The sequence below is a fragment of the Argiope bruennichi genome, chromosome X1 (genome assembly GCF_947563725.1).
Source record: "Argiope bruennichi chromosome X1, qqArgBrue1.1, whole genome shotgun sequence".
In the NCBI taxonomy this organism is placed as follows: Eukaryota; Metazoa; Arthropoda; class Arachnida; order Araneae; family Araneidae; genus Argiope; species Argiope bruennichi.
In genome coordinates, this window is record NC_079162.1 from 32,149,141 (window position 1) to 32,174,895 (window position 25,755).

Sequence of the window (25,755 nt, forward strand, 5' to 3'; positions counted from 1 at the left end):
AAGTAAAATACAAACTGTCATTTACGATCTTTAAAGGCAGTTTAGGTATAATGAAATATGTTATCCTTAATATAGAATATGAGGTCGCAAATGCAGAGGGTGACATCCACAAGGAGCTCTTAATCACTAAACCAAAGTGAAGAAAAAGATTATAACAGATAAAGTATACTATTTGGGTTTAACAGAATACAAATTCACAACAGCTTGATCACAATTACTTGATTGATGACATTAAAAGTCAAATGCTGAATGACAGATACAATGCTAAGTAGGAAACCTTATCAACAACAAACTTTTTTCGATTTTCCACGTCGACTCAGCTTAGCCAAAAAATTTAAAGCTTAACAGATTCTGTCGAAAGAATAAAGAACATTTCGAGTAACTTAAAACAAGAATTTAAAGAACTTGCCGTCTGAAATTGCACGCTTCGCGTGCTTTTATTCTTGCAAGTGGTTGTTGCACTGTTGCAAATTGCGCATATTTAATGAAATTAAACCTGAGCTGTATACTTTTCAAGTGTATCCTTTTCTTTCACGTAATTCGTTGACAAATAGTCTTCTGTAACAGGCGCCCTCCACGTTTGTGACCGCAAGTTTCAATACAAAACTAATTTTTTTCTGTATGTTTCACTTAAACTTAAAGTGTGTAAACAACCTTTTGGGATATTTTGTATATTTTATACTTCAATGTAAACAATTATACAATTACCCTATGCAGTGTATCGTTTTTGCTAAGTCTAACAGTCAGGCAAAATACTTTTGAATGCTGCATAAAAATTTTAAAAATCAATTTTCTTGTTCAGAAAGCCTATTTAAGGAACTTTTTTATGATTTAATTTAATAATCTGTGAATAAATCTGTAAAAAATGCAACTTATACACGCAAATCTTACAATTCAAACACACATTTAAAAGGATAAAAAATGATTGACAAAATATAGAAACACTGATTTCGAAAATCAAATTTTCAATGCAACTTTATTGAAAAAAGTGTGACAATCTATTCTTTTTGATAATGACGCTATTAAATATTACAGTTAAAACATTTGCATAAATAAAGAATAAGGCTAAATAATTGCTATCCAAACCCTTTATTTTCAAATGACTCTTTTCATAAAGTAGCTTCAGTGGAAGAAGACCAGGTAAAGCCCTGAAATGTAAATGAAGAATTAATTAAAAATACACACATTATATCAGTTCTTAAAGAATCTATTGAGTTGCAAACAGATTTACAAGATCTAGCAAAATGGTACTTTATTTGCATTTCTGAAAATTAAGGTGCTTAAATAAATTCGAAAATTGGTTTTCATACATAATTTTCTTTTTGGTATATGTATAACGGTTATCAAATACGTGATGAAAGAAATTGCTTGCTTGTAAAACGAAATTTATAAAAATAAAATAAACTTTTATTTTTTAAAGTGTTCAACATCCTTTTATTCTAATACTCGTTTCATCATATCAACTGGCAGTTTGTAAAAATCTACAAACGATCAGATCACCTGGGATTGTTGCAATATGTATTTATATTAATTCGAAATTTCAGTGGCAAGAGAGGATTTTTTGACTAGATTGTTTCGTTGTGTTACCTCATATTTTTCTCCCTTTGCAAGCATATCACATTCTTTTTCAAGGACTTTTAGTGATAAAGCTTCTGGTAGTTCTAGTGGCAAAGCTTCAGATTCGAAACGAGATTTCACAGATGGTCCATCATGTACCCAGGCTTTGTGTGCGTTAAACTGATATCTTGGTGTGTTGTGGAAAGCAGAAGAAGAGGATTTTGACTCGGGTTCGTTTTCGTCATCTGAACGGGGTTCAAAATTATGACGTCCGTCTCAATATATCCCTAGTACTGCGAAAAAATGTGACTTTAATATAGCTAAGCTGAAATTAATCTATGGCTTTTTCAATTAAAAAAGCTAATGATAATTTTTTTTATATTAAAGTTGCAGATTATTTAAAACTCGTCCTGTATAAGTTACATGCAATTGAATATAAGGCAACTAGTTTAGTGATTAAATATTATATGATAAATACGTTTCACTGAAGTATGGTATGAAGGAATCTAAAATCCCATTAAATGCAACAATTCCCCCTCCCCATGTTCAATTAATGTTTAAATGTTATCAGAATTCCAAGCAGTCGCAAAACGCTACAATTCCATTGCATGTGAAGACTTCTTGTGAAGATCGACATTTATCCTAAATGTGTTTTATGATTGAAGCAAGCTTCGGAACCAGAAGGTTTCAGGTTCGGGATCCGATTCCGCTGAAGAACCGTCATGTAAGCTGGTCTAGTGCATGTTAAATCCGTTGGGGCCAAACGTCCTCCCGCTGGTGAGGCATAGACGTTTGGAGAGGAGTACCAGTTCAGATGTCGTTCTCGTCATCTGACCGCGGTTCACAATTACGAGGTTCATCCCAAAATAGCCCTTGTGTTGCTTTAAAATGGGACGTTAATATAACTAAACTGAACTAAACTAAAATGAATGAAGCAATTAAATATTAAACACTAGTTAAAACAATAACATTCAAATTTCATAACCAATAAATGTTTTATTTTTGATACAGGCGCATGTTTCGTCTAATCTACTTCAAACTCATCTAATTTTAACAGTCAAAACTAAAATTTAATTGAATTTCTATCAAAACATGAATAGGGATTAAGGTGTCAGATTAGGTTAAAAACATGAATTTGGATGCAAATTCGGATTTTTATTTTTTGCCGTTTCAAAATATAAGTGCATATCTGTTTCGCGTGATATCTTTATTTTGTATCTATGTCAGTTAGAAGCCAAACTATAGCAAACTATTGACATGTAAGAGATGCTTATTTATAAGTATTTAAAAACTTAAAATGCATTTTCTGAAGAACGAGTTTTTTCATAAAATGTTTAGAAGTGGATTTATGATTCTTTAATGTAAATATTATTGAAAAAAATTCCAAAATTTCATAGATAATTTCATATATTTCAAAAAAATTATATTTTTGAATATAATTCTTATATAATAGTTAGTTAACACATGTACACATGTAATTTTATAAAGCAAAATGAAAAACTGTAACAATTTTTTTTCTCTAGAACCATTCTGATCTTTGTAAATAAATGTAAAAATTTACATCAAAATAGGTTTTTTTTTTCAAAAGTTACATATATAATTAAATAATTTTACTTTTATTCGTCATTTTATCTTCATATAAATAAAAAAAAAATCTTTTTTTTTTAAAATCTCCTCCGAAATTAGTCGGATACCTTAATGAAATTATTTGTAAGGAACTCAGCATCCGAAATTGCAAAATAACATGTTTTTCTTTTGAATATAAAATTGATTCCCTCCCTTTCATTATCTAGATTTATGAATTCCACATCACATCTAAAGTGCATTTTAATGGTAAGAAACGAAAATGGCTTTAGGCGTCACTTATCGCGAATATCCTTCAAAAGATGTCATTAAATCGCATTATTAATTGGATGACTAATGGCACTAATTTTTGCTGTTCACTTAAAAGAATAAGTGCACTTTAATCACAACTTCGTAGCTAAGAATAAAATTATTACTTTACCTTAGAAATGGATTTTAAATTTAGTTCTCTTCTAAAATTTGAATTCTGTTAGAAAGATTATTATGATGCCTGAAGGCATAAAAAGATAAATTAATTGCATTTAGTATTCTTATGTCAGGTCTCATTTCAGGAGAAATTTCTGGTATATGTCGTTAATTTCACTAATTTACTGAACATTTAATGATGAAACTTTTGTTGTTGATAAATAGTGTCATTCTTAATTCAATGATTCTAGCCACTGGAAAAATTTAAATAATTGGCATTTTCTTTTTAGTTTATTCATAACGAATCAATATTCTAGCATATTTTAAAAATCATTCCATCTTTTGAAACAATCCTGAATAGATAAATTTTTCCAAGAAAAATCCAGATTATTTATATAGCAGTATAGATTTAAACTGCAGAAAACATTCGAAAAACTTTCGCTGCTCATATATGTACTCATAACGGTTTCTAACTAAAATTAGAAAGAAAAAGTGAAATTTCTATATTTTCAATGGATAAGATCTATATAATGTTTGTATTCAACAAACGTTATTTTTATCTAACATACTCCTGTTTCCAACAGCAACTTCCTTATAACTCAGTCAGCCTAGTGGATTAAGGCGTGGCCCGGCTTAAGAACATGAAGCAAAAGAAACATTTTATGGGTTCTGAACTCTGGATGTTAAGACTGATGTATGTATGTGTGCACCAAAAATAGTTTTTATGTAGAAACAACAGATTTCAATTTCAGGACCAACTTCTTTGGAACTCAATAGGCCTAGTGGATTAAGCAGTTAGTTTAGTTTAATTATATTAACAACATTTTTAAAGCAGCACTGGGGCTATTTTGGGACGTACCTCGTGATTTTGAACCGCAGTTAGATGACGAGGACGCCACCTGAACTGGCACCCCCTCTCCACACCACACCACACCAACGGGAAAACGTTTGGCCCAGACGTTTAACGTGCACTGGACCCGCTTACACGACGGTTCTTCGGTGGAATCAGGTCTTGAACCTGAAACCTTACAGCCAGACCACCGCGGCCCTAGTGGTTTCCTCTAGCGTACGGCCGGTACAACAGTTGTACCAGATTTTTTTTACCTTTCCTTACGGCTCGGTACAACTACTGTACCAGCAACGGGTTTGAATTTTGTTCCCGCACTTAAACTTTCCATCTGAACCCTAATTGCCTCATAAAATCGCTTCCCTTTTGTGTAGCACCCCTTAGGGTCAGGAGATTTCGTCCAGCAATTGTTATTATTAGTATCGGCGCTAGTAAGTCTTGTGAACCCTGCTTTGGCGGCATTTTTTTAAAATAACATTTCTAAGAGGTATGGAATGAGTTTGCATAATTTCATTTGTGAGAAATACTTCTTGTAATCTTTCGTCCTTTCCCCTGTTTCTTAATTTTTTAATTTTATTAATTCCTAAATATTTTAACTTAATATCATTTTGTAACTTTATAATAATATATGGTTATAGTTGGGCCTATCTATTTGTTTAAATATTTGAACCAAGAATTTACTTGAAAGAATTCACTAATCATTTGAACAAGAAGAATTTCTGACGGAAGGGTATTATGAAGGTAATCGCCACCCTAGCCAAATTGTTACTTCTTCGCTCCCATTCGTCACAAATGATGCAGAAAAACTAAATGGAACCTCGGTTTTTTTTTTTTTTTTTTTTTTCTCTCTCTGTCATTATATTTTACATTGAAAAATGACAAAACACTTTGTTTCGTCTTCATGCTTACCCCTCCCCTTACTCGAGAATTGGACATATATACTTCCCAGTCACAGTCTAACACAGTATTAAAACGACCTACAATTTTTTTCAGCTTTAAATTTTAATACTTGAACTGGATATATTCCTGCAAAAAATACATTTTGGTTTTGATTTTTAAGTAAGCTGTCGGTTTCAACATTATTTTTCATAATTTATTAAATCGATTGATTTAATAATTTATAATTAATCATTCAATAAAAGTTATAATTCTAATTTAAAATATTGAAGGAGGTTGCTAATATCTATCAAAAATAATAATTAGTAGTTCTTTTATATCAGAAGAGAGATATTAAAATCTTTATACCTTCATTTCTATCCACTGAGAAGCTACTAAGTACTTAAATTATTCCAGAAATATTTGTATTGAAATAAAATAAAGTAGCTGCATAAAAATGTCAGGAATTCTAGATTTAATTTTAAGCATTTCTGAAAGATAATCTAAATCAGCTGCTAGTAAAAATACTTGTATTTAATAACAAATGCTTATCATTTAGAATGCCAGATATATAGTTTTAAGTTTTTTTTAAAAGTTTTTTTGCTAAATACTTTTCAGTGTAATATTATCGTAATGTAATCTTATGTATCGAATTCTAAGTAAACCATATCTAATCTTACTTTTTAAAAATTAATTGTCTTAAATCTGGTGATTACCTACGTGTTGATAAATTTTTCTGCAGAAAAATAATTTTTTGTTATAATTCAGATATTTATTGTCTGCAAGTTGAGCATAGTTTTCAAAAATACTACACTGCAATGAGTAATTGAAATTCTCATAAAATAAACAATCGTTGTGAATTGTAAGAATCGGCAATAGAATAGGAAAACGTTAGTAGTAATTATACTAAAAACTGTTCGAACTATGTTAAGAATAAAAATTATATTCGATTTCTGTGAGTGCAATATATTAATACTAAAACATTCAAAGATATTTCAATCTACAAAACAGCAGATGATTGTTATGCACAAAGAAATGGGAATATTTTTAAAAAGTAAATATAGACAATTAGGATATTTATGCGTGATATATAAACCGTCACATTTTATCAAAATTGATGAGTTAGAAGAATAACAAAATCAAATTCTCAATGATGTGTTCAAGCTTTATAAGAATTAAATTTACAGCTTCAGTAATGCTTGAGATGCTTATGCTTAATTAATTACAAATGCTTATTAAATGTAATGCTTATTTAATTACAAATATGATTGAAAAATTGACAATATTTTGTTTAATGTGCTAAATAACAATATAGCAGTTATCCTATTTACAATTTATTTAATGTCATAATATTTAATTTAATACTTTCTCCTACCGAATTTTTAAACTAATGTTTCAGAAAAAAATAAATAAAACTGCGATAAAAAGCTTTTTCTAGGGTTCAGACGTGGTAAAACCGCAAAAAAGCAACCTGGTTACGACACAGAGGACAGATGACCAATTACCACGACGGGAGGTCGAAATCGGAAAGGTTATTTCCAACAATAGCCTTTAAAAGAAGGGGAAAGCATCTTCTAGGTTTCACTGAATGCCCGTATTTAAAGTAACTTTTCTGAGTTTGGGTTTCCGCTGAGGAACATGAAGCGAAGGAAAAAGGTTAGGGGTCGGAACGCTGTATGTGCTCTAATAGAGCAGTACAGTGACAGTTTTCTTGGTTTACTTAGTAGAGAAACACAATTTTAGGTCCAGAATCCTTTAAAGTTCTGCATTCAACTCCAAAAAATTGGATGAAATTTAGACATCTAACTCAGACGATACCTAGATGCTCGAAGATCTCTTTGGCCAGCAGAAGATGACACTCTCTCCATTTACTATGTATCCTTAACTAACGTGGTTAATTACGTTTTCTAGACTAAGTTATATTATAACTATCACCATTTTTTCATACGAAAATTTTGTTTTTTGCATTATAGATTTATATTTGATTATATATTCTGGATTAAGTGGTATTATAACCACTGCCACTCCTTTTCATTTAACTCATTTTATTATTTTAAATAAATATTACTGAGTACATATGCTAGAACAAATGTTTTATGATTTTCATTACTTCTTTTGGTTCTAAAATCTATTTTATTACATAAAATAAATATCTCAAATATTTTTTTGTACTGTTTTCTACTGATATGAATTTAAACATATCAGTCCTAGAAGTCAAAGATAAATTGAAACTTTTATTTTTATTATAATTACCTTCTACGTGACCAAAGTGTCCTTTTTGTCTAGATCGGTGTGATGGCTTACTCTATATAGGGGAATGCAACGCCTGTGCATACACACAAGGTATTTTCCACATTGCGCGGTGGCTGGGGGACCTCGTAGGGATATGCAAGGATCTCCTATTCCTGTCAATGAAAATTAAAACAAAAAAATTCTTAGAGATAAATTATTCAACAAAAGCAAAGCTCTGTAACAGATTGAGTGTTTAGGATATTTTCAATAAATGGATACTAGCCGTTTGTTAAAAAATGGCGATTATGAAAAAAAAAATTATATTTTTTATCGTCATAGCGATTTTATCATCTTCACGAATCTAATTTTTGGTGTTTGTGTTATTTACACAAACTTTCACTTAGCTTTATTCTTTCATGATTTAATTTCATAATTTATTCTTGCGTAAGAATTCGGAAAATTTATTCAGTTACGTGCTTACGTTGACTATGTGATATTTAAATATTTTTTGAAAAACTATCAGTTGTATATCTAATGAATTTCATATTTCTAATGTAAGCAAGAATCAGAGAGCTATTCAGATGTTATTTTCCAAAAAAAAAAAAAAAAAAAAAAGCTATAAGTTGTTTTTATGCAAAAAGAAAAAAAAGATCACCTAAAACAAAGAATATTTTTAGAAATTAAGAGTTATTATAAGAAAATTAGAATTTTAGAATAAATTTTTCTTTTTAGAATATAAAATATTTTGCATTTATTCCTGAATAAATTAAATTATTCATTCTTATAAATTCAATCTTATTTAAAATAATAATAATAACGAAAAATTTATTCAAGATACCATACTTATTGTAATACTGGAAAATAAAATGGTTTTAAGACTAAAATCTAAAAAATTTTTCTATAAAATCGTTTTTTTAATAACGTGACTTCCTCACGGTATAAAAACGTAAAAAATATTTTCCTTTCTTAAAAATTTTGGAAGTCAGGTTTCAAGGTATAGAAGATATACGAAAAGGAAATAAATCACACTCACTGCATATCATTAGAAAAAAAAATCCCTACACGTACAATATAAAATTAAAATTATATGATATTTTATAATTATTTGATATGCAAATATGATGAAAGTGCAATCCCAATTTACTTGAACCAATTCAATCTACAACATAGACTTTTTCATTCTGTCCTTCAAAAGTTGGTTAATTTTTAAAATAAAATAGTGAAATATTATTTTTGATTTTGATATATATATATATATATATATATATATATATATAAAATGAATTGTTCATTTTAAATAAGTTATTTAAAAAAAGCCTTATCTATTATCTCTCCCGTTGTCATATAAAATCTGATCACATTTTGCTTTGTTTTTACGACGATGCTTTTTCTAATTATTTCTAGTTCTTCTCTGCTTGATAAGAATGTAAACTATTAAATCTCTCTTTTTTTAGATTCTTCTACTTGTAGTAAATCACAACACTTGACACTTTTGAAGAAGAATCTCCCATCTCCAACTAATAGAAATAGTTGACAGAGACGAGCAAGAAGAGTGGAATTAATTTTATACCATGTCTTTTCGTTTTCTTATCGTATACTCGAAATTAAAGTTGTTGGAGTCAATCAGATCATATTCAGGGGCAATTTAAATAGCTTTAATACAGATTTGTTAAGCATTTGGGTTTTTTTTCCTTGAAACTGAAGAATGTGCGATCTCTTATAGCATTCTTTTCACCTAGGGAGAAAATAATATTATGTTTTTTATAGCGAGAGAGCAGAGACTATTATTTTTAATAGTTAGACTCTTTTATGAATCACTATATAATAATAGGAACATATATGCATAAACTTTATGATTTTTAAATTGATTTGTATGCATGTATGAACTTGTTTTAATTTTTAAAATAATTTGTTTGCATGTATGAACTTGTTTTCATTTTAAAATTGATTTATATGCATGTATAAAATTGCTTTAATTTTAAAATAAATTTGTATGCTTATATGAACTTGTTTTAATTTATGTATGAACTTATTTTGAACCTGTTATAATTTTGAAATGCGGTCTTTAAATTGAATTCCTCTTATTTTGCTAATCGCTTCCCATGTACATAGTTTTAATTGTTTAGGTATCTGATAAATAATAGGTTGGTTAATTATTGTTTAATAACATAAGACCTAGACGTTAGTTTCGATAAATTGGTTTTGTCATGTCCATTAATACTCTTGTGTGTGTGTGTGTGTGTGTGTGTGTGTGTGTGTGTGTGTGTGTGTGTGTGTGTGTGTGTGTGTGTGTGTGTGCGTGTGTGTGTGTGTGTGTGCGTGCGTGTGCGTGTGTGTGTGTGTGCGTGTGCGTGTGTGCGTGGACTTTGGAAACCATAAAACTAAAACTTTCCTGTTGCTGAAGTTGTTAAGAAGTTTTAATTTTATGTAAATTATTTTTAAATAATTTTTAATTTTATTTATTTCATATTTCAATAATATATTTAATGCACAAATAGTTGCATCAGGGCATGTTTGCAAGATTTTTAATTCTCGTCGTTTATACGCTTTTGGGAAGATTTTCTCTTCTTTTTTTTTTCCTTGTCCTTTTTCTCATGCAATTAAGACGCCTTTATAAAGCAAAACATTTCCTTTACCTTATTATTAAATTTTTTTTTCTAAAGAAACGACTCTGATTTTCCTTCCGACGTAGGAAGATTTTCGTTTTATGTAACAAGAAAAAAGAAAATTGATATAACTAAAGCAAATCCAGATTGAAATTTCTTAAATCAATTGATAACGAACTCGAATTATTTTCTAACAAAGATGAAATAGAAATTCGTGGAAATGAGATTCGAACGATATTACGGAATCGGATTATTTACCTCATAAATGGACATAACAATCCTCTAATTGAAGCATTTTGAAGTCAAATGTATGTTTCAGAAGAAAGATTTTCTAATTTTTAATCTATTTACTTAAATTTCTTGTCTTTAATATTCAGCTATAAAGACTTTTTTTAGTTTTATTGCTTTGGGCTTTTCGTTTAACCACAGAAAATAGAATTTTGGTTTCAATATATGAATATATGATGAACAGATTCCATGAACTCTGCCAGATATAATAACAAAACGTTGTCAAGAACAAGCAGAGAATACGAAACAATTAATAATTTATGATTTCAAAGCAAAAATGTTTTGCTCCGTGATATGTTTTATTTAATAAAATAGAAATGTACTGTACATTTGGACATAGAATCGACGAGGACTGAATAAAAAAAGACTGAAATGTATTAAAAATATTTTCGGGCTTCTACATTATCCAACTCTTGGAAAAAGGCCAACTTTTACAAAAGAAAAAAAAATCGGGCGGCAACCATATATTCAGATTTTTTTTTTTTTTTTTTTTTACAATAAATGAATATACTTGCTGATACGTATGTTAAGAGATTTACACATGAAGTTCTGTTAACTGGAAAATGAATCGTTAAATAATTCTCTTTTTCCTTTTCTACTTTACGAAGTGTATGAAGAAAGTACAGCAATTGTCGGAAAATTTGACAATGAAATTACGATAATTCTCAATGGTTTAATCCTTCAAATCGAGAAAATACCAATCTTGGAATTATTTCGTTTGTTTGGTTTGTCTATCTATCTGTTTGTCAATATTATTACTCAAAAATTGGTAGTCCAGACGAATGAAATTTGGTATGTGATTTTTGTTCCAAATTTATATAATCTGTGTCAAATTTTTGAAGAATCCCACAAAAAGAGAGTATGTCTGCTCTGTTTATGTGAAGACAACGATTCAAAAATGTAAACGAGTAACATAATGAAATTTGACTTCGGATTTTGCGTCAGAATCGACAATTTATTAAATGTTGAATCTGATCAACATTAGTTTGAAGGTTAATCAGTAGGCCGAGATAGCCTGGTTGGTAGGGCGTTGGATTCGCATCCCTTGCACTGTGAGGTCGAACCCGCCAGCCGAAGACTCTCTGTGTGTGGCGGTGGCTGGCGCACGTATAAATCTGTCGCGGTCACAAATTCCTCCATGTCGAGAGTAATACTACAGGGGGTACCGGATCAGAGGTGATCGTTCCTTGGTTCAGGTCTAAATTATGATCTGTGGTTGAATGAATGAAATCCACCCTGTAAAATAGGCTGTGACGCGTGAGTAGTTAAGTTGTACTCTTGGCCCTAGATGGCGCTACTGTAAAACAAGAGACGCAAAAATTTCGGCTGAAATTCCTTAACAGTTAGTCAGCGGACTATGACAAGTGCCATCAGAAACAACAACAACAGGGTAATCAGTTTAAGTATCCGGTTATGATTATGAGTTCGCACCTCGAAAGCGGACAGAGCTAGATAAATGATAATTGACCTGTAATCTTTTCATCGAAACTGTAGATCTTCGTTAAATTTTAGTCTCTGTTGGCCAACAAATAAAATTTTAAAATGCTTTTTCGTTCTCTTTTTCTGCGCTATGAAACAAAATGGAAAACGTGCTGCATTGTGTAAGTGTATGAGAGAGTGTAGGCACTCCAGTTAGTCTTGTACAAGCACATTAAGTGATCAAAGGTATTCGGACGCTTTCGTTTGTATGTATTATTCCGTATATTTCCAGAAAGATTGTACGAACTGTCTTTGGACTGACCAATTCAAGAAAGCATTTGAGCACACATTTCACCGTAAAGATTCGGTCATGAGAGCAATTTGGAAATCAACCAGAAATTGATCAAGAAGAAAGGAATTTTGGCTCATTTCATCCCACAGAAAACTGGTATTAATTTGAAACCATCAACAATAGTTTTATTTACTTTGTGCATATTTTCATGAATTTTAGTAAATGTAGCACATATGATCAGAAAGGTATAAAGTTTTTTTTAAAGTAAATTTAAATTTTTTCTAAGATTTTTTTAAATTATAAAAGGCAGAGTTTACTGCTAAATAATATGAAACTTATCAAATATTATTAAATTATTGTATCAAAATCTTAAACTAATTCTCTAAATATTAAGGAAATAGAAGTATTTTTAGTAAAATAATTTTAACTGTTCATGTGCAAAATATAGCATTTTTTCCTTAGAAATTTTAAAACCAGATATAAAAGGCAATTAATATAAATATTCAATTCAAATACCATTAAAATTTAGAAAGATATCGACGCTGTAGTGAATTTCAGTTACCCTAGATGGGAAGCAAAATTATGAGGGGTTATCCGCAAATTCATATAATTTAAATTTGAATCTTTAAATAATTATACTGAATAGTAGAAAGTTTAGAAATATGCTAAACACCCCTATATATTAAAAGTGAAATACGTGTATTGATTGCAATAAATTAGGCATCATAAAATACAAATATATATATATATATATATATATATATATATATATATATATTATTCATTATTATTTGCTCAAACCTTAGATTTTTAACATTATCCAATTTCATTTATAATATAATTGAAAAACTCCTGACGTCATGTCATGTGTGATGTCAGATGATGCCTAATGTGATGTCAATTACTAATATGAAATGATGTCACCTCTTGCTACAATGGCAGTTGTAATTCTATAAGTAAACATCCGGATACTTTGGATCGCAAAGTTATTATTCTTCTGAATAACATCGCAGGAGCAAATATGAATGAATAGATTGATTCTTAACTGAATAATGTAATACAAAAAGTAATATAAAAAGTTGCTGAAATCATTTAATTTCTACTACTAATAAAAGAAAATGGGTATCTATTTCTGCATATGTTATCGCCGCTTTCCAGGACAAAACGTTTGACTTAAAACTGACAAATTTATCTCAGCTATAATTAGGGAATGGGAAAGCTCACCTTGGCTCCATTATTTTGAAACTTTAATTAGAATTAGAATTTTTTTAATTAAATGAGAATTTTGTTTTTCCCCAGATAATTCCCAAAAATATTATTACAAAAAACTGATTTTTCCACCACTTTAAAATTAAAAACTATTGTCTTTTTAATTATAGCAATTTGGTTGCCATGCCAACTTTCCCTGAATTTCATCAACTTCTTAAAAACACTTTTTTTATATAATTTCCAATTAATTTCCAGCGTTTCGTCAAGCATTTTATCTCATGATTTTCTGCCATTGACAAAAGCTAAGAAAGAAAGATCATATGCACTGTTTAATAGATTCTACTTGTTACATGAGGAACCAGAAAACGAAATTGTATTAATTATCATGACAACGTACAATTTCAAAGAGATAACGATTAAAAGTAAGTTTTTAATATCTTTATGATGTCATGGATTCGACTCCATTAGGATGATTCATTTACAGAAAAATACAGAGCAGGTATAAGGCTGTTAAAATAATACAGCTTTAATTTTTATCACAATTTGTTGCTCAGAAATACTTTATTGAAGGAATCATGAACATCAAGCTAAGAGAAGAATAAGAACATAAGCTATAAGATATTTAATTGAAATTAAATACAGTCGCCATTTCCGATAAATTATTTGATCTCTTAAGGCGGCTAATTTAAAATAAAAATTTGCAACGACTAGGACAATAAAGCACGATGGTGTATTTAATAATTAGATAGAATAATAACTAATACTAAAGCATTAGTAAATTATGATATGTGTGTTCCAAGCTAAAATTATTATAAAATAAAAATATCAGCAATAATTGCATCATTTATAGACAAATATATAATCACATTACCTGTAGCAATAGTACAAGATCGCAATCTTTAGGGATTAATAGAAATAGTTACTTTCTCGAAAATGGATAGAATAAAAAACGTATTGTTTCACATTAAAATTTTTAATGAGTGTGTAGCTTACTATCTTATCACTTAGATATATAGTTACTGCTTAAGGTGATCAGAAACTTATGTTCAAATAGTTTAAGTTTATAATACGAATAAAATTTTAGTGTTTATTACTTCTCTTTTTTACAACCATACTGAATTAAGTTTACATGTATAAGTTTTATGGCTTATTACATTACATTGTATTTTAAATACTAATAAATGAAGTATTTTTAAAATCTGATTTCTATTATCGTCCATTATTAATTTTCTTCACTAAAACTGCTTGCTTTTTTGCGATGTTTTTAAAAAATTGCAATGAATATTTCACTAATTTTCCCTTTGCAGTGCGCAGTTTGCCATTTCTAACGGTAAATCAGTATAAATGAATTTAAGTAATAATGGGTGGAATTTGTGTATTTTGAGCTTAGGTTTTCTCAATTAATTTAATTGGTTAAAATCCTTCATTGTTTAATTAACATTTTTTTTATCTCCGAATTTTTATAATTCAAATAAAAAAGAATGTAACATGCAAATAATGATATTCTTATTGAAAGCCAAAAATATTAGAGCGGCAAATACACTCCTTTGATTGGGGTTAGTGAAGTATCTTCTCAAAAAGGAATTTTCAGTTGGTTTTTCCTACTCTGTAATAAAAGAATATATCATAAATATATTTTTCCTCCGATATATTTTTTTTAATCTTTTTATGTTTTTATGCATAAATTCCTATCGTGTAATGATATAAATTGGTAAAAACGAATAACATTTTATATCTTGTGAACATCGATAGTAGTATTTTTGACATTTTGTGTTTTCCCACATTACAACAATTTTTATTATTCTGCTATGTTTTGCAAAATTTTTTATTACGTACTATTTTACGTTGGACAGGAGATATTTATTTTTGATGCTTCATGCAGAAATTATGTATCTCATTGTAAGGAACTGATAACTAAAAGTGGTAATGCGAAAATACTTAAATTGCAACGAACGATTCAGAAGAGCGGCAGGAACGCACACACTAGCGCCATCTATACACGCTCCTTTGAATTATTTCGAGGACTGCCAGGCAGTTTCTGCGCTAACCAGATTACAAAGCTTTTCCCATTTCAAGATATAACAGGGAATCCTATTTTATTCATTTTAATTTTTTACTCTTACATCGTTCATTGCTTACAACATTCAATTACTGTCATTATTTAGTTTTCAGTATCTGGTGGCACCCTTATTGTCTGAGCTCGCTTAAAAATAACAAGATCCGTCTAAAAATACAAAAAATTCAAAATGCGATAAAAGTTAAGTTCTGGCTATTAAATGAAGTTCTGTTTACCACTTCTAGTTTTCAATTCATTAAAATCCCAGCTCATCTGACCTAAGGTTTTATATCAGCGTAGCTGTAAATTAAATTGTAAAATTTCGGAAATATCTGATTAATTCTCATTATTAAATAATTTTAGTGAAAACAATTTTAAAAACACACCTTTATTAAAATAATGAAAATGTGATTGCTTTATTTTAATTAATTATTTTCCACTTTTTGGTCTTTAATTTGTGATGCTTTATTATAAATATTGCAAAAAGTTGAAATCTTTTTTTTTTTTTTTTTTTGCCAAATTCCTTATTAGCTGGTGTCAGTGAGGGAACCAAATTTTAATTAAACTAGAATTAGTTTCCATTATGTCATGAAATTTCTTTAAAGGATTATTATATTAATTTAATTATAATGACATTCTAAAAATATTGGAATAGGAGACATAATGTACATATAATGTAGTGGACATAAAAATATTGTACACATGAGTGTACAAAATTTCTAAACTCTAGTATATTAGGAATTAAGAATAAAATCGCTTATAAAAATTCCATTTTAACAAACAAGATTTAAAAAAACTCTTTATTCTGGAGAACTTGCCGACCTGTAAATATGTTTATCTCTGAATCCATCCGCGCAGCAAAGAAATAAAAATAAAATATCTAACATACATCACTAGATAGATAAATATCCGCATAAAGTTTGGGAGCGTTTACCGTGAGCAGGAATTATGAAACTCTGTTTGCATTGCCTTTCTACAAATTTTCAGATATGTTAAATAACGAATTATTTTTAGTTCAAAGGATAGTTTCAAAGCTCAAAATATACTCTGGACGAATTCTATTTACAGTGGAATGCAACCGGCTCTCATCTCTTAGATTTCTACCGATCTGAGGATTGGATTCTAGTGAAGCTTCAAATCTATACAGGCATAATACGTATTTATATATACGTGCAGCTTTTCTAGAAACTTGTCAATTGCAATTTATGCCGTATAGAAATAAATTTTGAATGAAGCATTTAGTCTTGCTAAGTTAAGAGTAGTGTTTATACTGTAGTATTTTCTATGATTCAGGGATATGTTTTCTCATTAGAATGAGACTATGTTTCTATACAGGATGCCCTTTCTGGTATAGATAATTTCTAAACCATTATAGATAATTGCATACTTGCAGTTCGAAAAAGGAAGTAAAGAATTAAATTTTATAATATTTGAGTCAATAACCATAGCACTGAAAATTGCGAAATTTAAATTTTTATACACCCCAGGTCGTCTTAATCTTATTTTGAAAAACATTCTTGACACACTGATAATTGAAATAAAAAAGTTCCAATCTTCTTTGAATATCACTATTTTAGACGATTTTAACAACTGAATTCTGCAATCCGAAGAGCTCTCTCTTGGGATGGAATACAAATTGAAATTGTGTATTACCATGGTATATTAGGTTTAAACCTCTTTAGGTTTTTTCGCCATGAAGTATGACAACTATTTGGGAAAAATTTAGTAATAAATTATTTGTTTAGAAGATATTTAATATGCCTTATAATTTAGACATTTTATTTAACCTTTAATCGGTCATTACTCTGGGACATTTCCATTTGTGGGCTTTAATTATGATAAATAGATCTGTAATATACGAAAGTATCAAAAGTGTACTAGTTAGCTAATTAATTTATGAAATTAATCTTAATAAATACACTTACCGATGGCTATCCAGGCTTGATTGGAAGTGATAAACAAATGAACACTACGGTTAAAAATATTTTAGAAAGTTCACTAGTAAGAATAATTATCATTTAATTAAAACACTTAACTTCACTAATAAGAATAATTATCATTTAATTAAAACACTTAATTTCACTAATAAGAATAATTAAGCAAATTAAAATACAGTCGCTTTTTTAGCACAAAACAATAAAATGTGATATAATTGAAAATAAATGCTAAATTGAACTGAATTCTGAGCTTAACTTATTTTCCACTTAAAAACATGGCACTTAAAAAGGATTAAATTTCAAAAAATTCATTAAACTATCATAACTACATCATTTTGTTAATAACATCTTATCCATTTATTTTATTGAGAAACAAATTAAAAATAAAAGACTGCAATTATCAGGTATTCAAAGTATTCAGCTCAAGGCAGAAACTTTTTTTCAGCTAAATTCTTATAAAATCATTAGTTTCCTTGTGCTTTACTTCACACTAGTAAGCATTTATGTTTCTTACCCAACAATGCCGTGCATACGTCACAACATCCACACGCGTCGGCTCTTCGACGCAGCATTTGATGAGGTCCACATGTCACAGGATGGCAGTGAACTTTCTCACAAAAATCAGGAGTACACTTGATAGTTTCCGAATCTTGTATAGCGATGGACATAATTAGAATCATCATAAGCACCTAAAGAGGGGGTAGGGGAGAAATTCTAATTACTAAAAGCAGTGGTGTAACGAGGATAAATGGCGTCCAGGACATAATATATCATTGGGGATTTGCCAAAAGTTACAAGTTACAAAAGTTACCTGATACATGACACTAATTTTTCGTCCTCTTATGATTTTTTGTAATAAAAAGTAACATAAGCGCAATAATGTTTTGCCGTCAAGGCATTCTCCAGGATTGACACTCGTGGCATCAATACCTCCTTGTCTTCTCCAATCACTACATCACTGACTAAAATAGTGTTTCTCTTAAAACAGTACAATTGACAGCTTGCATTTTAATAGAATTTTTACATATTTATTATATTAGCGTAAAACTTTGTAATTATGACAAGAAATTATGGATAACAAAATTTCATGTACATGCATATTCAAATATATAATGTGGAAATTACTTATAGTTTTATAGCAAAGATTCAGAATTATGGGTATAAAAGTTTGAAAAGAAATAGAGGAGATAATAACATAACCCCACTTAAAAAGAACGGCAATCCTATGTTTTATTTTTCTCAATTTTAAGGCGATTTTTATTTCTTTTTCTTCGTAAAAAGAAACTTGATTCTTTAAATTTCATAAGAAAGAAAAAAAAATTTCTTTTACCCCATTCAAATTATTTTCCTTTATCCCAATATTTTTCGATTTTATGTCGTGCTAAGAAATCACTTCATACTTAGGACTATTATTTAAATTTTCCCTGCAATTTTCTAGTAATAAATTAATTATTCAGATAAAGGTGACAGTTTTAAAACAGAGAAAAACGTAAATATCTTGGAGAAAAGAGCTCTTGTGTCACTTGTGAACACAGCCTATCAAATAAACATTAAATACTGCTCATTTAATTCGGTTAAAATCTAGGAAAATGGACATCTGAAACAGAATATAAGAATTTTTGTTTTAAAGGAGGGTTACACTTTTTTTAAGAAAGTAGAGATACAGTCGTTTTATATATATATTATGCAATAAATTTTTATTCGAAAAATTGGACTGTCGACAATTTTTTTCTTTGTTGTGTAACAAAACTTAATTATATATCATTAATATTATTTAAGAAACGACTATTGGTAATTTTCAGTGGGTAAAAAAATAGAGGAACATCTACTAAAAAGTTATAAATTTTCAATTATGCTTCAGTTAAAACGATAAATGCGCAATTTTTTTAGTTGCTTTTCTGAAGGAAAACTTATTTTGTAAGAAACTCTATTTAAAATACCTAGAAGAATTCCTTTGAGTGATTTTCGGAGAGGTCAAGCTTTGACATATAAAAATGATGGTAAAAGCTTAGCAGAGATTGCTCGTATATTTTATGTCAGCGCCAATGCGATTTCTAATTCTTCTAAAACCTTTTCTTTTCTTCTCTTACTCTTTCTCTCTTTATCAATCGAATTGTTCTGTAAATAATAAATGTTTGTTTTTTCAAACAAAATTTTGTCCTTTTACTTTTACAGAGTGTAAGGCACTTAAAAAATAGTTTTCTCAGAATTTTTCGTTTCTGGATTAACGAGTCCTTCTACAAAAGAATAAAAAAAATCTGTAAAAATTACTTTATAATGTCAGGGAGTTCCCGAAATTCCCGAGAGGTGTTTGACGTCCAGGCCTAGGGGAAGAGCGTCTTCCCCATGATTTAGGCGTCCCGGGTTCGAGTCCTGGTTCAGGCATAGTTGTCCCCCTCCCCCCGTTCTCTATCTGTGAGGTGTGTGAAAGAGCCTCACGTAAAAAGGGGGTTGTTCAAGCGAGTGTGTGAGTGTCATCTTCATATGTGCTAGAAGTCAGACGTCTGCTCAGGGGTCTTTACCCTCAGAAGCTTCTGCATCCTCCTTTCCGTTGTAATGCGAACACGACATCATCATCATCACTTAAAGACAATTTTTTAAACCTTTCTCGGCATTATTAGTTACAGAATTAATAAATCTTTATAACATAAGAATAAAGGACCTGAAAAAATTTCTATGGCAAAGAATGTACAAACTTTTAAAATTAATTCAGCATTTCACAGAAGCACGAGTTATCAGCCGACATTTCCCAATAGTATAGCCTTCTCGCTCGCCGTACGTCCCCCCTTGCCTCTTTTGGTTGTGGGGTTATTTGAAGGACAATATCTACCCTCAAAGGCCATCATCTCTACCAGATCTGAACGACAATATGCGGCGCATATTCTTAATATTCCGGAAGACTCACTCCGGTTATCTATAGAAAATGTTTCTCCGATTAGAGCATACTGTTGAAAATGAAGTAGGATATATTGAGAAATTTTAATTTTACTTTATTTAACAATTATAAACCACATTAAATGGTTTTATTTGTATTACAACGCCACCTGACAGTGAATTTTTGTACTATTTTTTATTCAATAAATATAAAGCGCTTCATCTCATTAACCTGTAGCTCAGATTTTATCTGACTTTTATCAATAGAACGCATTTTAGAGCCCTCTGAAGTGGGTAACATTTCTTGCTAACCCTATACATTTTTTTTTTTTTTTTACTAACGGGAGTGTAAAACGTGGTACTTCAACACAATATCAAGGTTAAAGTTTTCGGTGATTACATTATTATTTTTATTATTATTATTATTATTATTCATAACAAGAAAATAAAAAAAATTTCCACTCCACTTTCTTAAACAAATATTTTAGAGGTCATCTTCACAATATTGGTAACTAAACAAAATTTAACTTTTTAACTTATCAGTTGCGTGAGTTTTTCCCAAGCCTATCAGTATGTAACAATAGTTACTTTAACTATCTTAAACAGCTACCAGACAGTTCTTGAGTTTCTGTTCCCACGTCACTCCCGAAAACATTAAATCCTCTTTCAGAATTGTGAAAGGACTGAGTACTTACTACTTCTTTTTCTTTTACTTTATATTCTTAGATTGTTTGCTTTATATTTTCATTATTTTCTAATGGTTATGACTTGGGGACAGTGATATAGAAAATCACATTTAAATTTCTTTTTTATCTCTCGTATTATCAATAAATGAAGTTATAGCTATTGTTCGATGACTGCAAATACTATCAACACTCTACAGCTATAAAACCGTTTACTTAACGTTATATATATATATATATATATATATATATATATATATATATATATATATATATATATATATATATAATTTAAAAGAAATATAAAATAAGAAATTTCTGATTCAGCGATTCGAAGGGGTTTGTGAAGATCAATAAAACCTAGCGATCGGAAATAGAAAAAGTAAACTTACTGTAATTTTGAAAGGCTCGATTCGAAACCTTCACCTTCAAAAACTTTTAGTATCATTTGTTAGATTTTGCAGAAAACATCGATGTAAAGGATTAACCAAAAAAATTCTATTTGATGAAGCTCTTTGGGCCTTTTATTGCTTTATTTTTGAATTTTTGCTGCTGTTCATTTTAAATTACATGATTGTAATTATAATATCCATAATTTCGACGGTTACATTTATTGATAATGAAGGAACATAAGTATAGGTAATTCCAAGGATGATCAAAAGGGACTACCGATTTTACCTTGCAGTTGAAAAGATAAGAAACCGTTTTCTCGTTTCTTTGCCATAATCCTCGTTTCAGTAGCATATTTTGAAATTTCGTCCTCTCACGACCCAAAGATGAAATTGACAGTATTAAAGAATTACATAATGTACAGGGTGAGCATAAGGTCTTGCACTAATAACAAAACTTTAGTATGAAATAAGCATCTTCAATATCTTCAAGATAGGAACACAGACTTTTTGACCTTGGAGGATTTTTTGTTATTACTGCATAAGTGAAACAGCTAATCCATAAATCTAAGAATAAATGAAATTTTAATTTTTAATGAAATAGAGTTGAAAGAAAAAGCGCAATACTTCTGTGATCCCATGAAATGAAAAGATGTTCTTTTGAAGGGTAGTTTAAACATCGTTATGGTCTTTTGCCACACCATTTCGTGCTAATTAAGCATTGAAGACTTGGATAGCAGATGTTGTATCGAGGAGTATTACGTATCAAATAGTGGTACCTTTATAGTGAGAGCTAGAATAGCATTTTGACAATTTTCGAGTTGCCAAAAGACCTCACATTGAAATTGGCTAAGCTAGTTGGTTAAATGAATTTAATAAAGAAGAAATTTGCAATTCACAAAAAAGGAGGGAAAAAAAAAACCTTCCTCCCACGAACTTCCAAAACCAGATACTTTCCTCAATTTTATAATATCTATGTAAGTCATTTTTAAGTAACCAATATTATAATAAATTAAATAATAAAACATTTAATTGTAGGTTACTTTAAAGATAAATGATTTAATTACTTTGATTATAATTTTTTAATTTAAATCTGTAAGTAATTTTAAGGAAAACTCTGTGAGGTTAAGTAATTTTTTAAATACAATTCAAATACTCTAATGTAATGATCGTTAGAGCCGTTGCCTAGTTTGTCAACCAACTACGAAAAAATTGTACTTCAGTGATCAGTAAGCAAATTAGAAAAAAAAAAGGGGGAGGGGGGAATAAATAAAAATTCTAAAAATATCTTCTGGGATATAAACGTCACTTGATTTTAATTTAAATAGATTCGAATACATGGCGCTTGCAAATTAAAGAAAATCACAAGATTAGATTACATTGAAAATGTCAGAAAAATATCAAGTAATCGGACTTTAGGTATTTGTCTACCTTGCTCTTTTTTGATAATCCTGCGCAGAGCAGACTGATGTGATATTATCAGTTTAGTTCGCACTGACTAGTTTCAAGCAACAATTAAAAGTGAAATATAAGTTATAGAATAAATTCAATTATTCGTTTGATTAGAAAACATTTTACCGACATTTAAATTATAAAATTTTGCAACTAAATATACCTAGAACGTCAACTGGTCTCTTTTCGACACCATGGCAATCTATCATTATAAATAGCTGTCGTTCAACAAACGATAGTTCACTAAGTAAAACAAACTTACCAAAGTACTACCACACATTTGTTCGACCTTGAATGAAGTGTTATTGGGTTCACCAAGGAAATGAATCAATTATACTAAAATTGTTGTGTCTAAGTGTTTCGTTACATAGCATTTGCTTATCTGCTCATAAAAAAATTCATTCGATTTTCGAACCTTGTGCAGATCAGACACTTTGAAAAGATTGGTCGTAGAAAAGGTCTACGCCCTGATGACATTGCTAATTTGTTGCGAGAGCTTTATGGGAATGAATCAGATGCTGGTGAGCTGCCTTGTTCTAATTTAGATACCGATTAAGACATAAGATTCCGTGAAAGTGACTGCGAAGAATCTGAAGAAAGTGCAGATCAAATTCATAATATTCCAGCAATAAATACTGAATTTAAAAGAATTACAAATTCGCTAAAACGCAAAAAGTGTGAAATTAAAGAGTGTAATGGAAATGCAACTAAAACAAATGTGTGTCTCTTGCATAAAAATGGTGTGCTGAAAATGTACATGGAAAAATGGAATATCACTGTATCCATTGCAAATGAGGTATGTACAAAACATTTTGTATAAAAGCGATAAATAATGATTAAAAAACTTGCATTCTCACAAAAATTACGATTTTGCTTATTATATTAATATTTATGAATATTATTGTTGTATCTCATTTTACAAGATTAAGTAATTTGTTTTGTTACAGTTTTTTATGATATAAAGGATCACAATATATGATAATTACATGAAATAATATTAAAAAGTCTTAAAATTAAACCCTACTGAACAGTAGTCTTGCAATTATTTGGTTATTACAATTATTTTATATATTTTATATCGCGGAGTCGAAACGGCACTGGTGGACGTTTAAGGGTAATCGAAATCTTAGACGTTCTAGTGTTAAGTTCCAAATGGTCGAGAAAAATCCATCCTTAATTATCATTCGTTGATTTTTTAAAGAGTATGATATTGAAATATCTATAGAGTAACAAGTATCTATATCTCACTCACACAAAAGCTTATAGAAAAGACTGCTTGACTTTTACTAAGACAAAATGTAATACATACTTATATAAGTTATAAATTATAATAAATGAATCCTATTGCTAATGATAAAAATCCATTAAGGGAACAAAGCAATAATATATAATCTGAATAACAATAAATAAATTTTGGAACAACTGGTGTTGATACTGATCTTGAAAGATGATAAAAGATGAATTAAACACCTTATAAGAAAGAGATTAACCGTAACAGTAAGGAACTACTCTCTAACTGCCAAAGTCACCAAGGTGATTTGAATCACTAAAAATTAACATCTGACACTGTGATGAACGCGTAATAGCCCCATTACGAATAACTTATGTGCCCACCCTTCATTTAGAGGTACTACTACCCGTCATCAACGTGGAGTGCCTCAACTTCCCACCCTTATCTACCCACCAGGAAAGCAAGAACCATCCACTGAATCAGCAGCTTCTCCTCTCCTTATATGAGGTATTTCCAGTCGGATTTAAAAGAGACTAAACTTGGTAGTTACAAAATTAGAAAAATCAGTCGACGATAGTCAGTAAGTTATAAAATATTGTATGCAGTAATATCACTTAAAAATCATTATTGCAATTTAAAATAAATTATCAAAATTATTAAACCAATTCAAAGATACTCATATAATTTTTGAAACGATAACTAGAAAATTTTTCATATTTAAATATAATTTTGCTTTCGTTACACTAAAATTACTTTAAATTTCTTTGTGGAAATGCATTTAAATGCATTTTTGCTGAAATCATAACATCCTAAAACTTAATGTAACATGGTCCAAATAGAAGAAGTTCGTAACTAACATACATGAAACTATGCATTTAACTACATTAACCATAAATTATAAGCTTATAAATAAGAAATCAAGAATGTTGATTGCAAATATCCTCATACCTTTCTCAGTACCATACTTTTCAGCTCTTGCAAAATGAAATCAAACTTTTTTCCGTGAACACAAGCCAAACACTAGATTTTCAAATAAACAATACGAGTGCCATTTGCTAAACATATACATCCTTTTGTTGACATGGTTAAAAAGAGTTTCCAAACTAACAAAGTATACTCATACCTATCCCTCGCTTTCAATTTCCGAGAACAATCACATATCAGTTAACCAAAATGGTCATTTGGCAAATAGGCATCAGTTTTCACCGACGCTCTTTCAAATTTATTCGTGATTATTCAGGAAATTAAAAATTGCTAAACGGCGTGTAATTTGAACTCTGAAAAAGATGGAATCACAAATTGCACTAACACAAGCTGAAAAAGTAGTTTGAAGCATGCTTACGGAAATATAGATATTTTAAAGGGAATATTCGTATGAATATGTATCACAAGAACTGGAATAATATGGTAAGAGAAATTTTTTTCGTGCTTTAAATCTAAATTGCATATATTGCAATCAAATTATTACTATTTTTTACTTTTATCAGTAAAATTTTGACTAATTTTGTCATTGATATACTGCTTATAATATTCACTTGGAGATTAAAGAAATTTTAATTATAAAACGAATATTTTTATTCATTGTTTTTGATTAAATATTAAGTTCAAGATATATTTTTATCGTTATTTTTTCTACATTTCTTAAATTCATTTATATGTTGTCAAGGGCAAATCAAGTTGTCTTTGGCTGTAGATATGCAAAATCTTTCCTAAAACTTTTAATAATTCATGTAATCCAGGGTAAAAATTTAAAAAAACCAAAAGAATTTCTTTTTAAAATAAATACGTAACTGAAAATGAACAAAGATGCATGAAAAT

At 29.5% G+C, this 25,755-nt stretch overlaps 1 protein-coding gene across 1 annotated transcript; it reads right to left on the reverse strand.

Moving 5' to 3' along the window:
* Positions 1 to 1,081: 1,081 nt before the first annotated feature.
* Positions 1,082 to 25,014, reverse strand: LOC129959134 (uncharacterized). Its single transcript, XM_056071959.1, has 4 exons — positions 24,886 to 25,014; positions 17,823 to 17,997; positions 7,523 to 7,674; positions 1,082 to 1,148 (listed from the first exon to the last, which is right to left on the reverse strand). Exons 1-3 carry the CDS (start codon positions 24,898 to 24,900, stop codon positions 7,526 to 7,528), a joined length of 339 nt encoding a protein of 112 aa, XP_055927934.1. The 5' UTR covers positions 24,901 to 25,014; the 3' UTR covers positions 1,082 to 1,148; positions 7,523 to 7,525.
* Between the last annotated feature and the right edge of the window lie 741 nt (positions 25,015 to 25,755).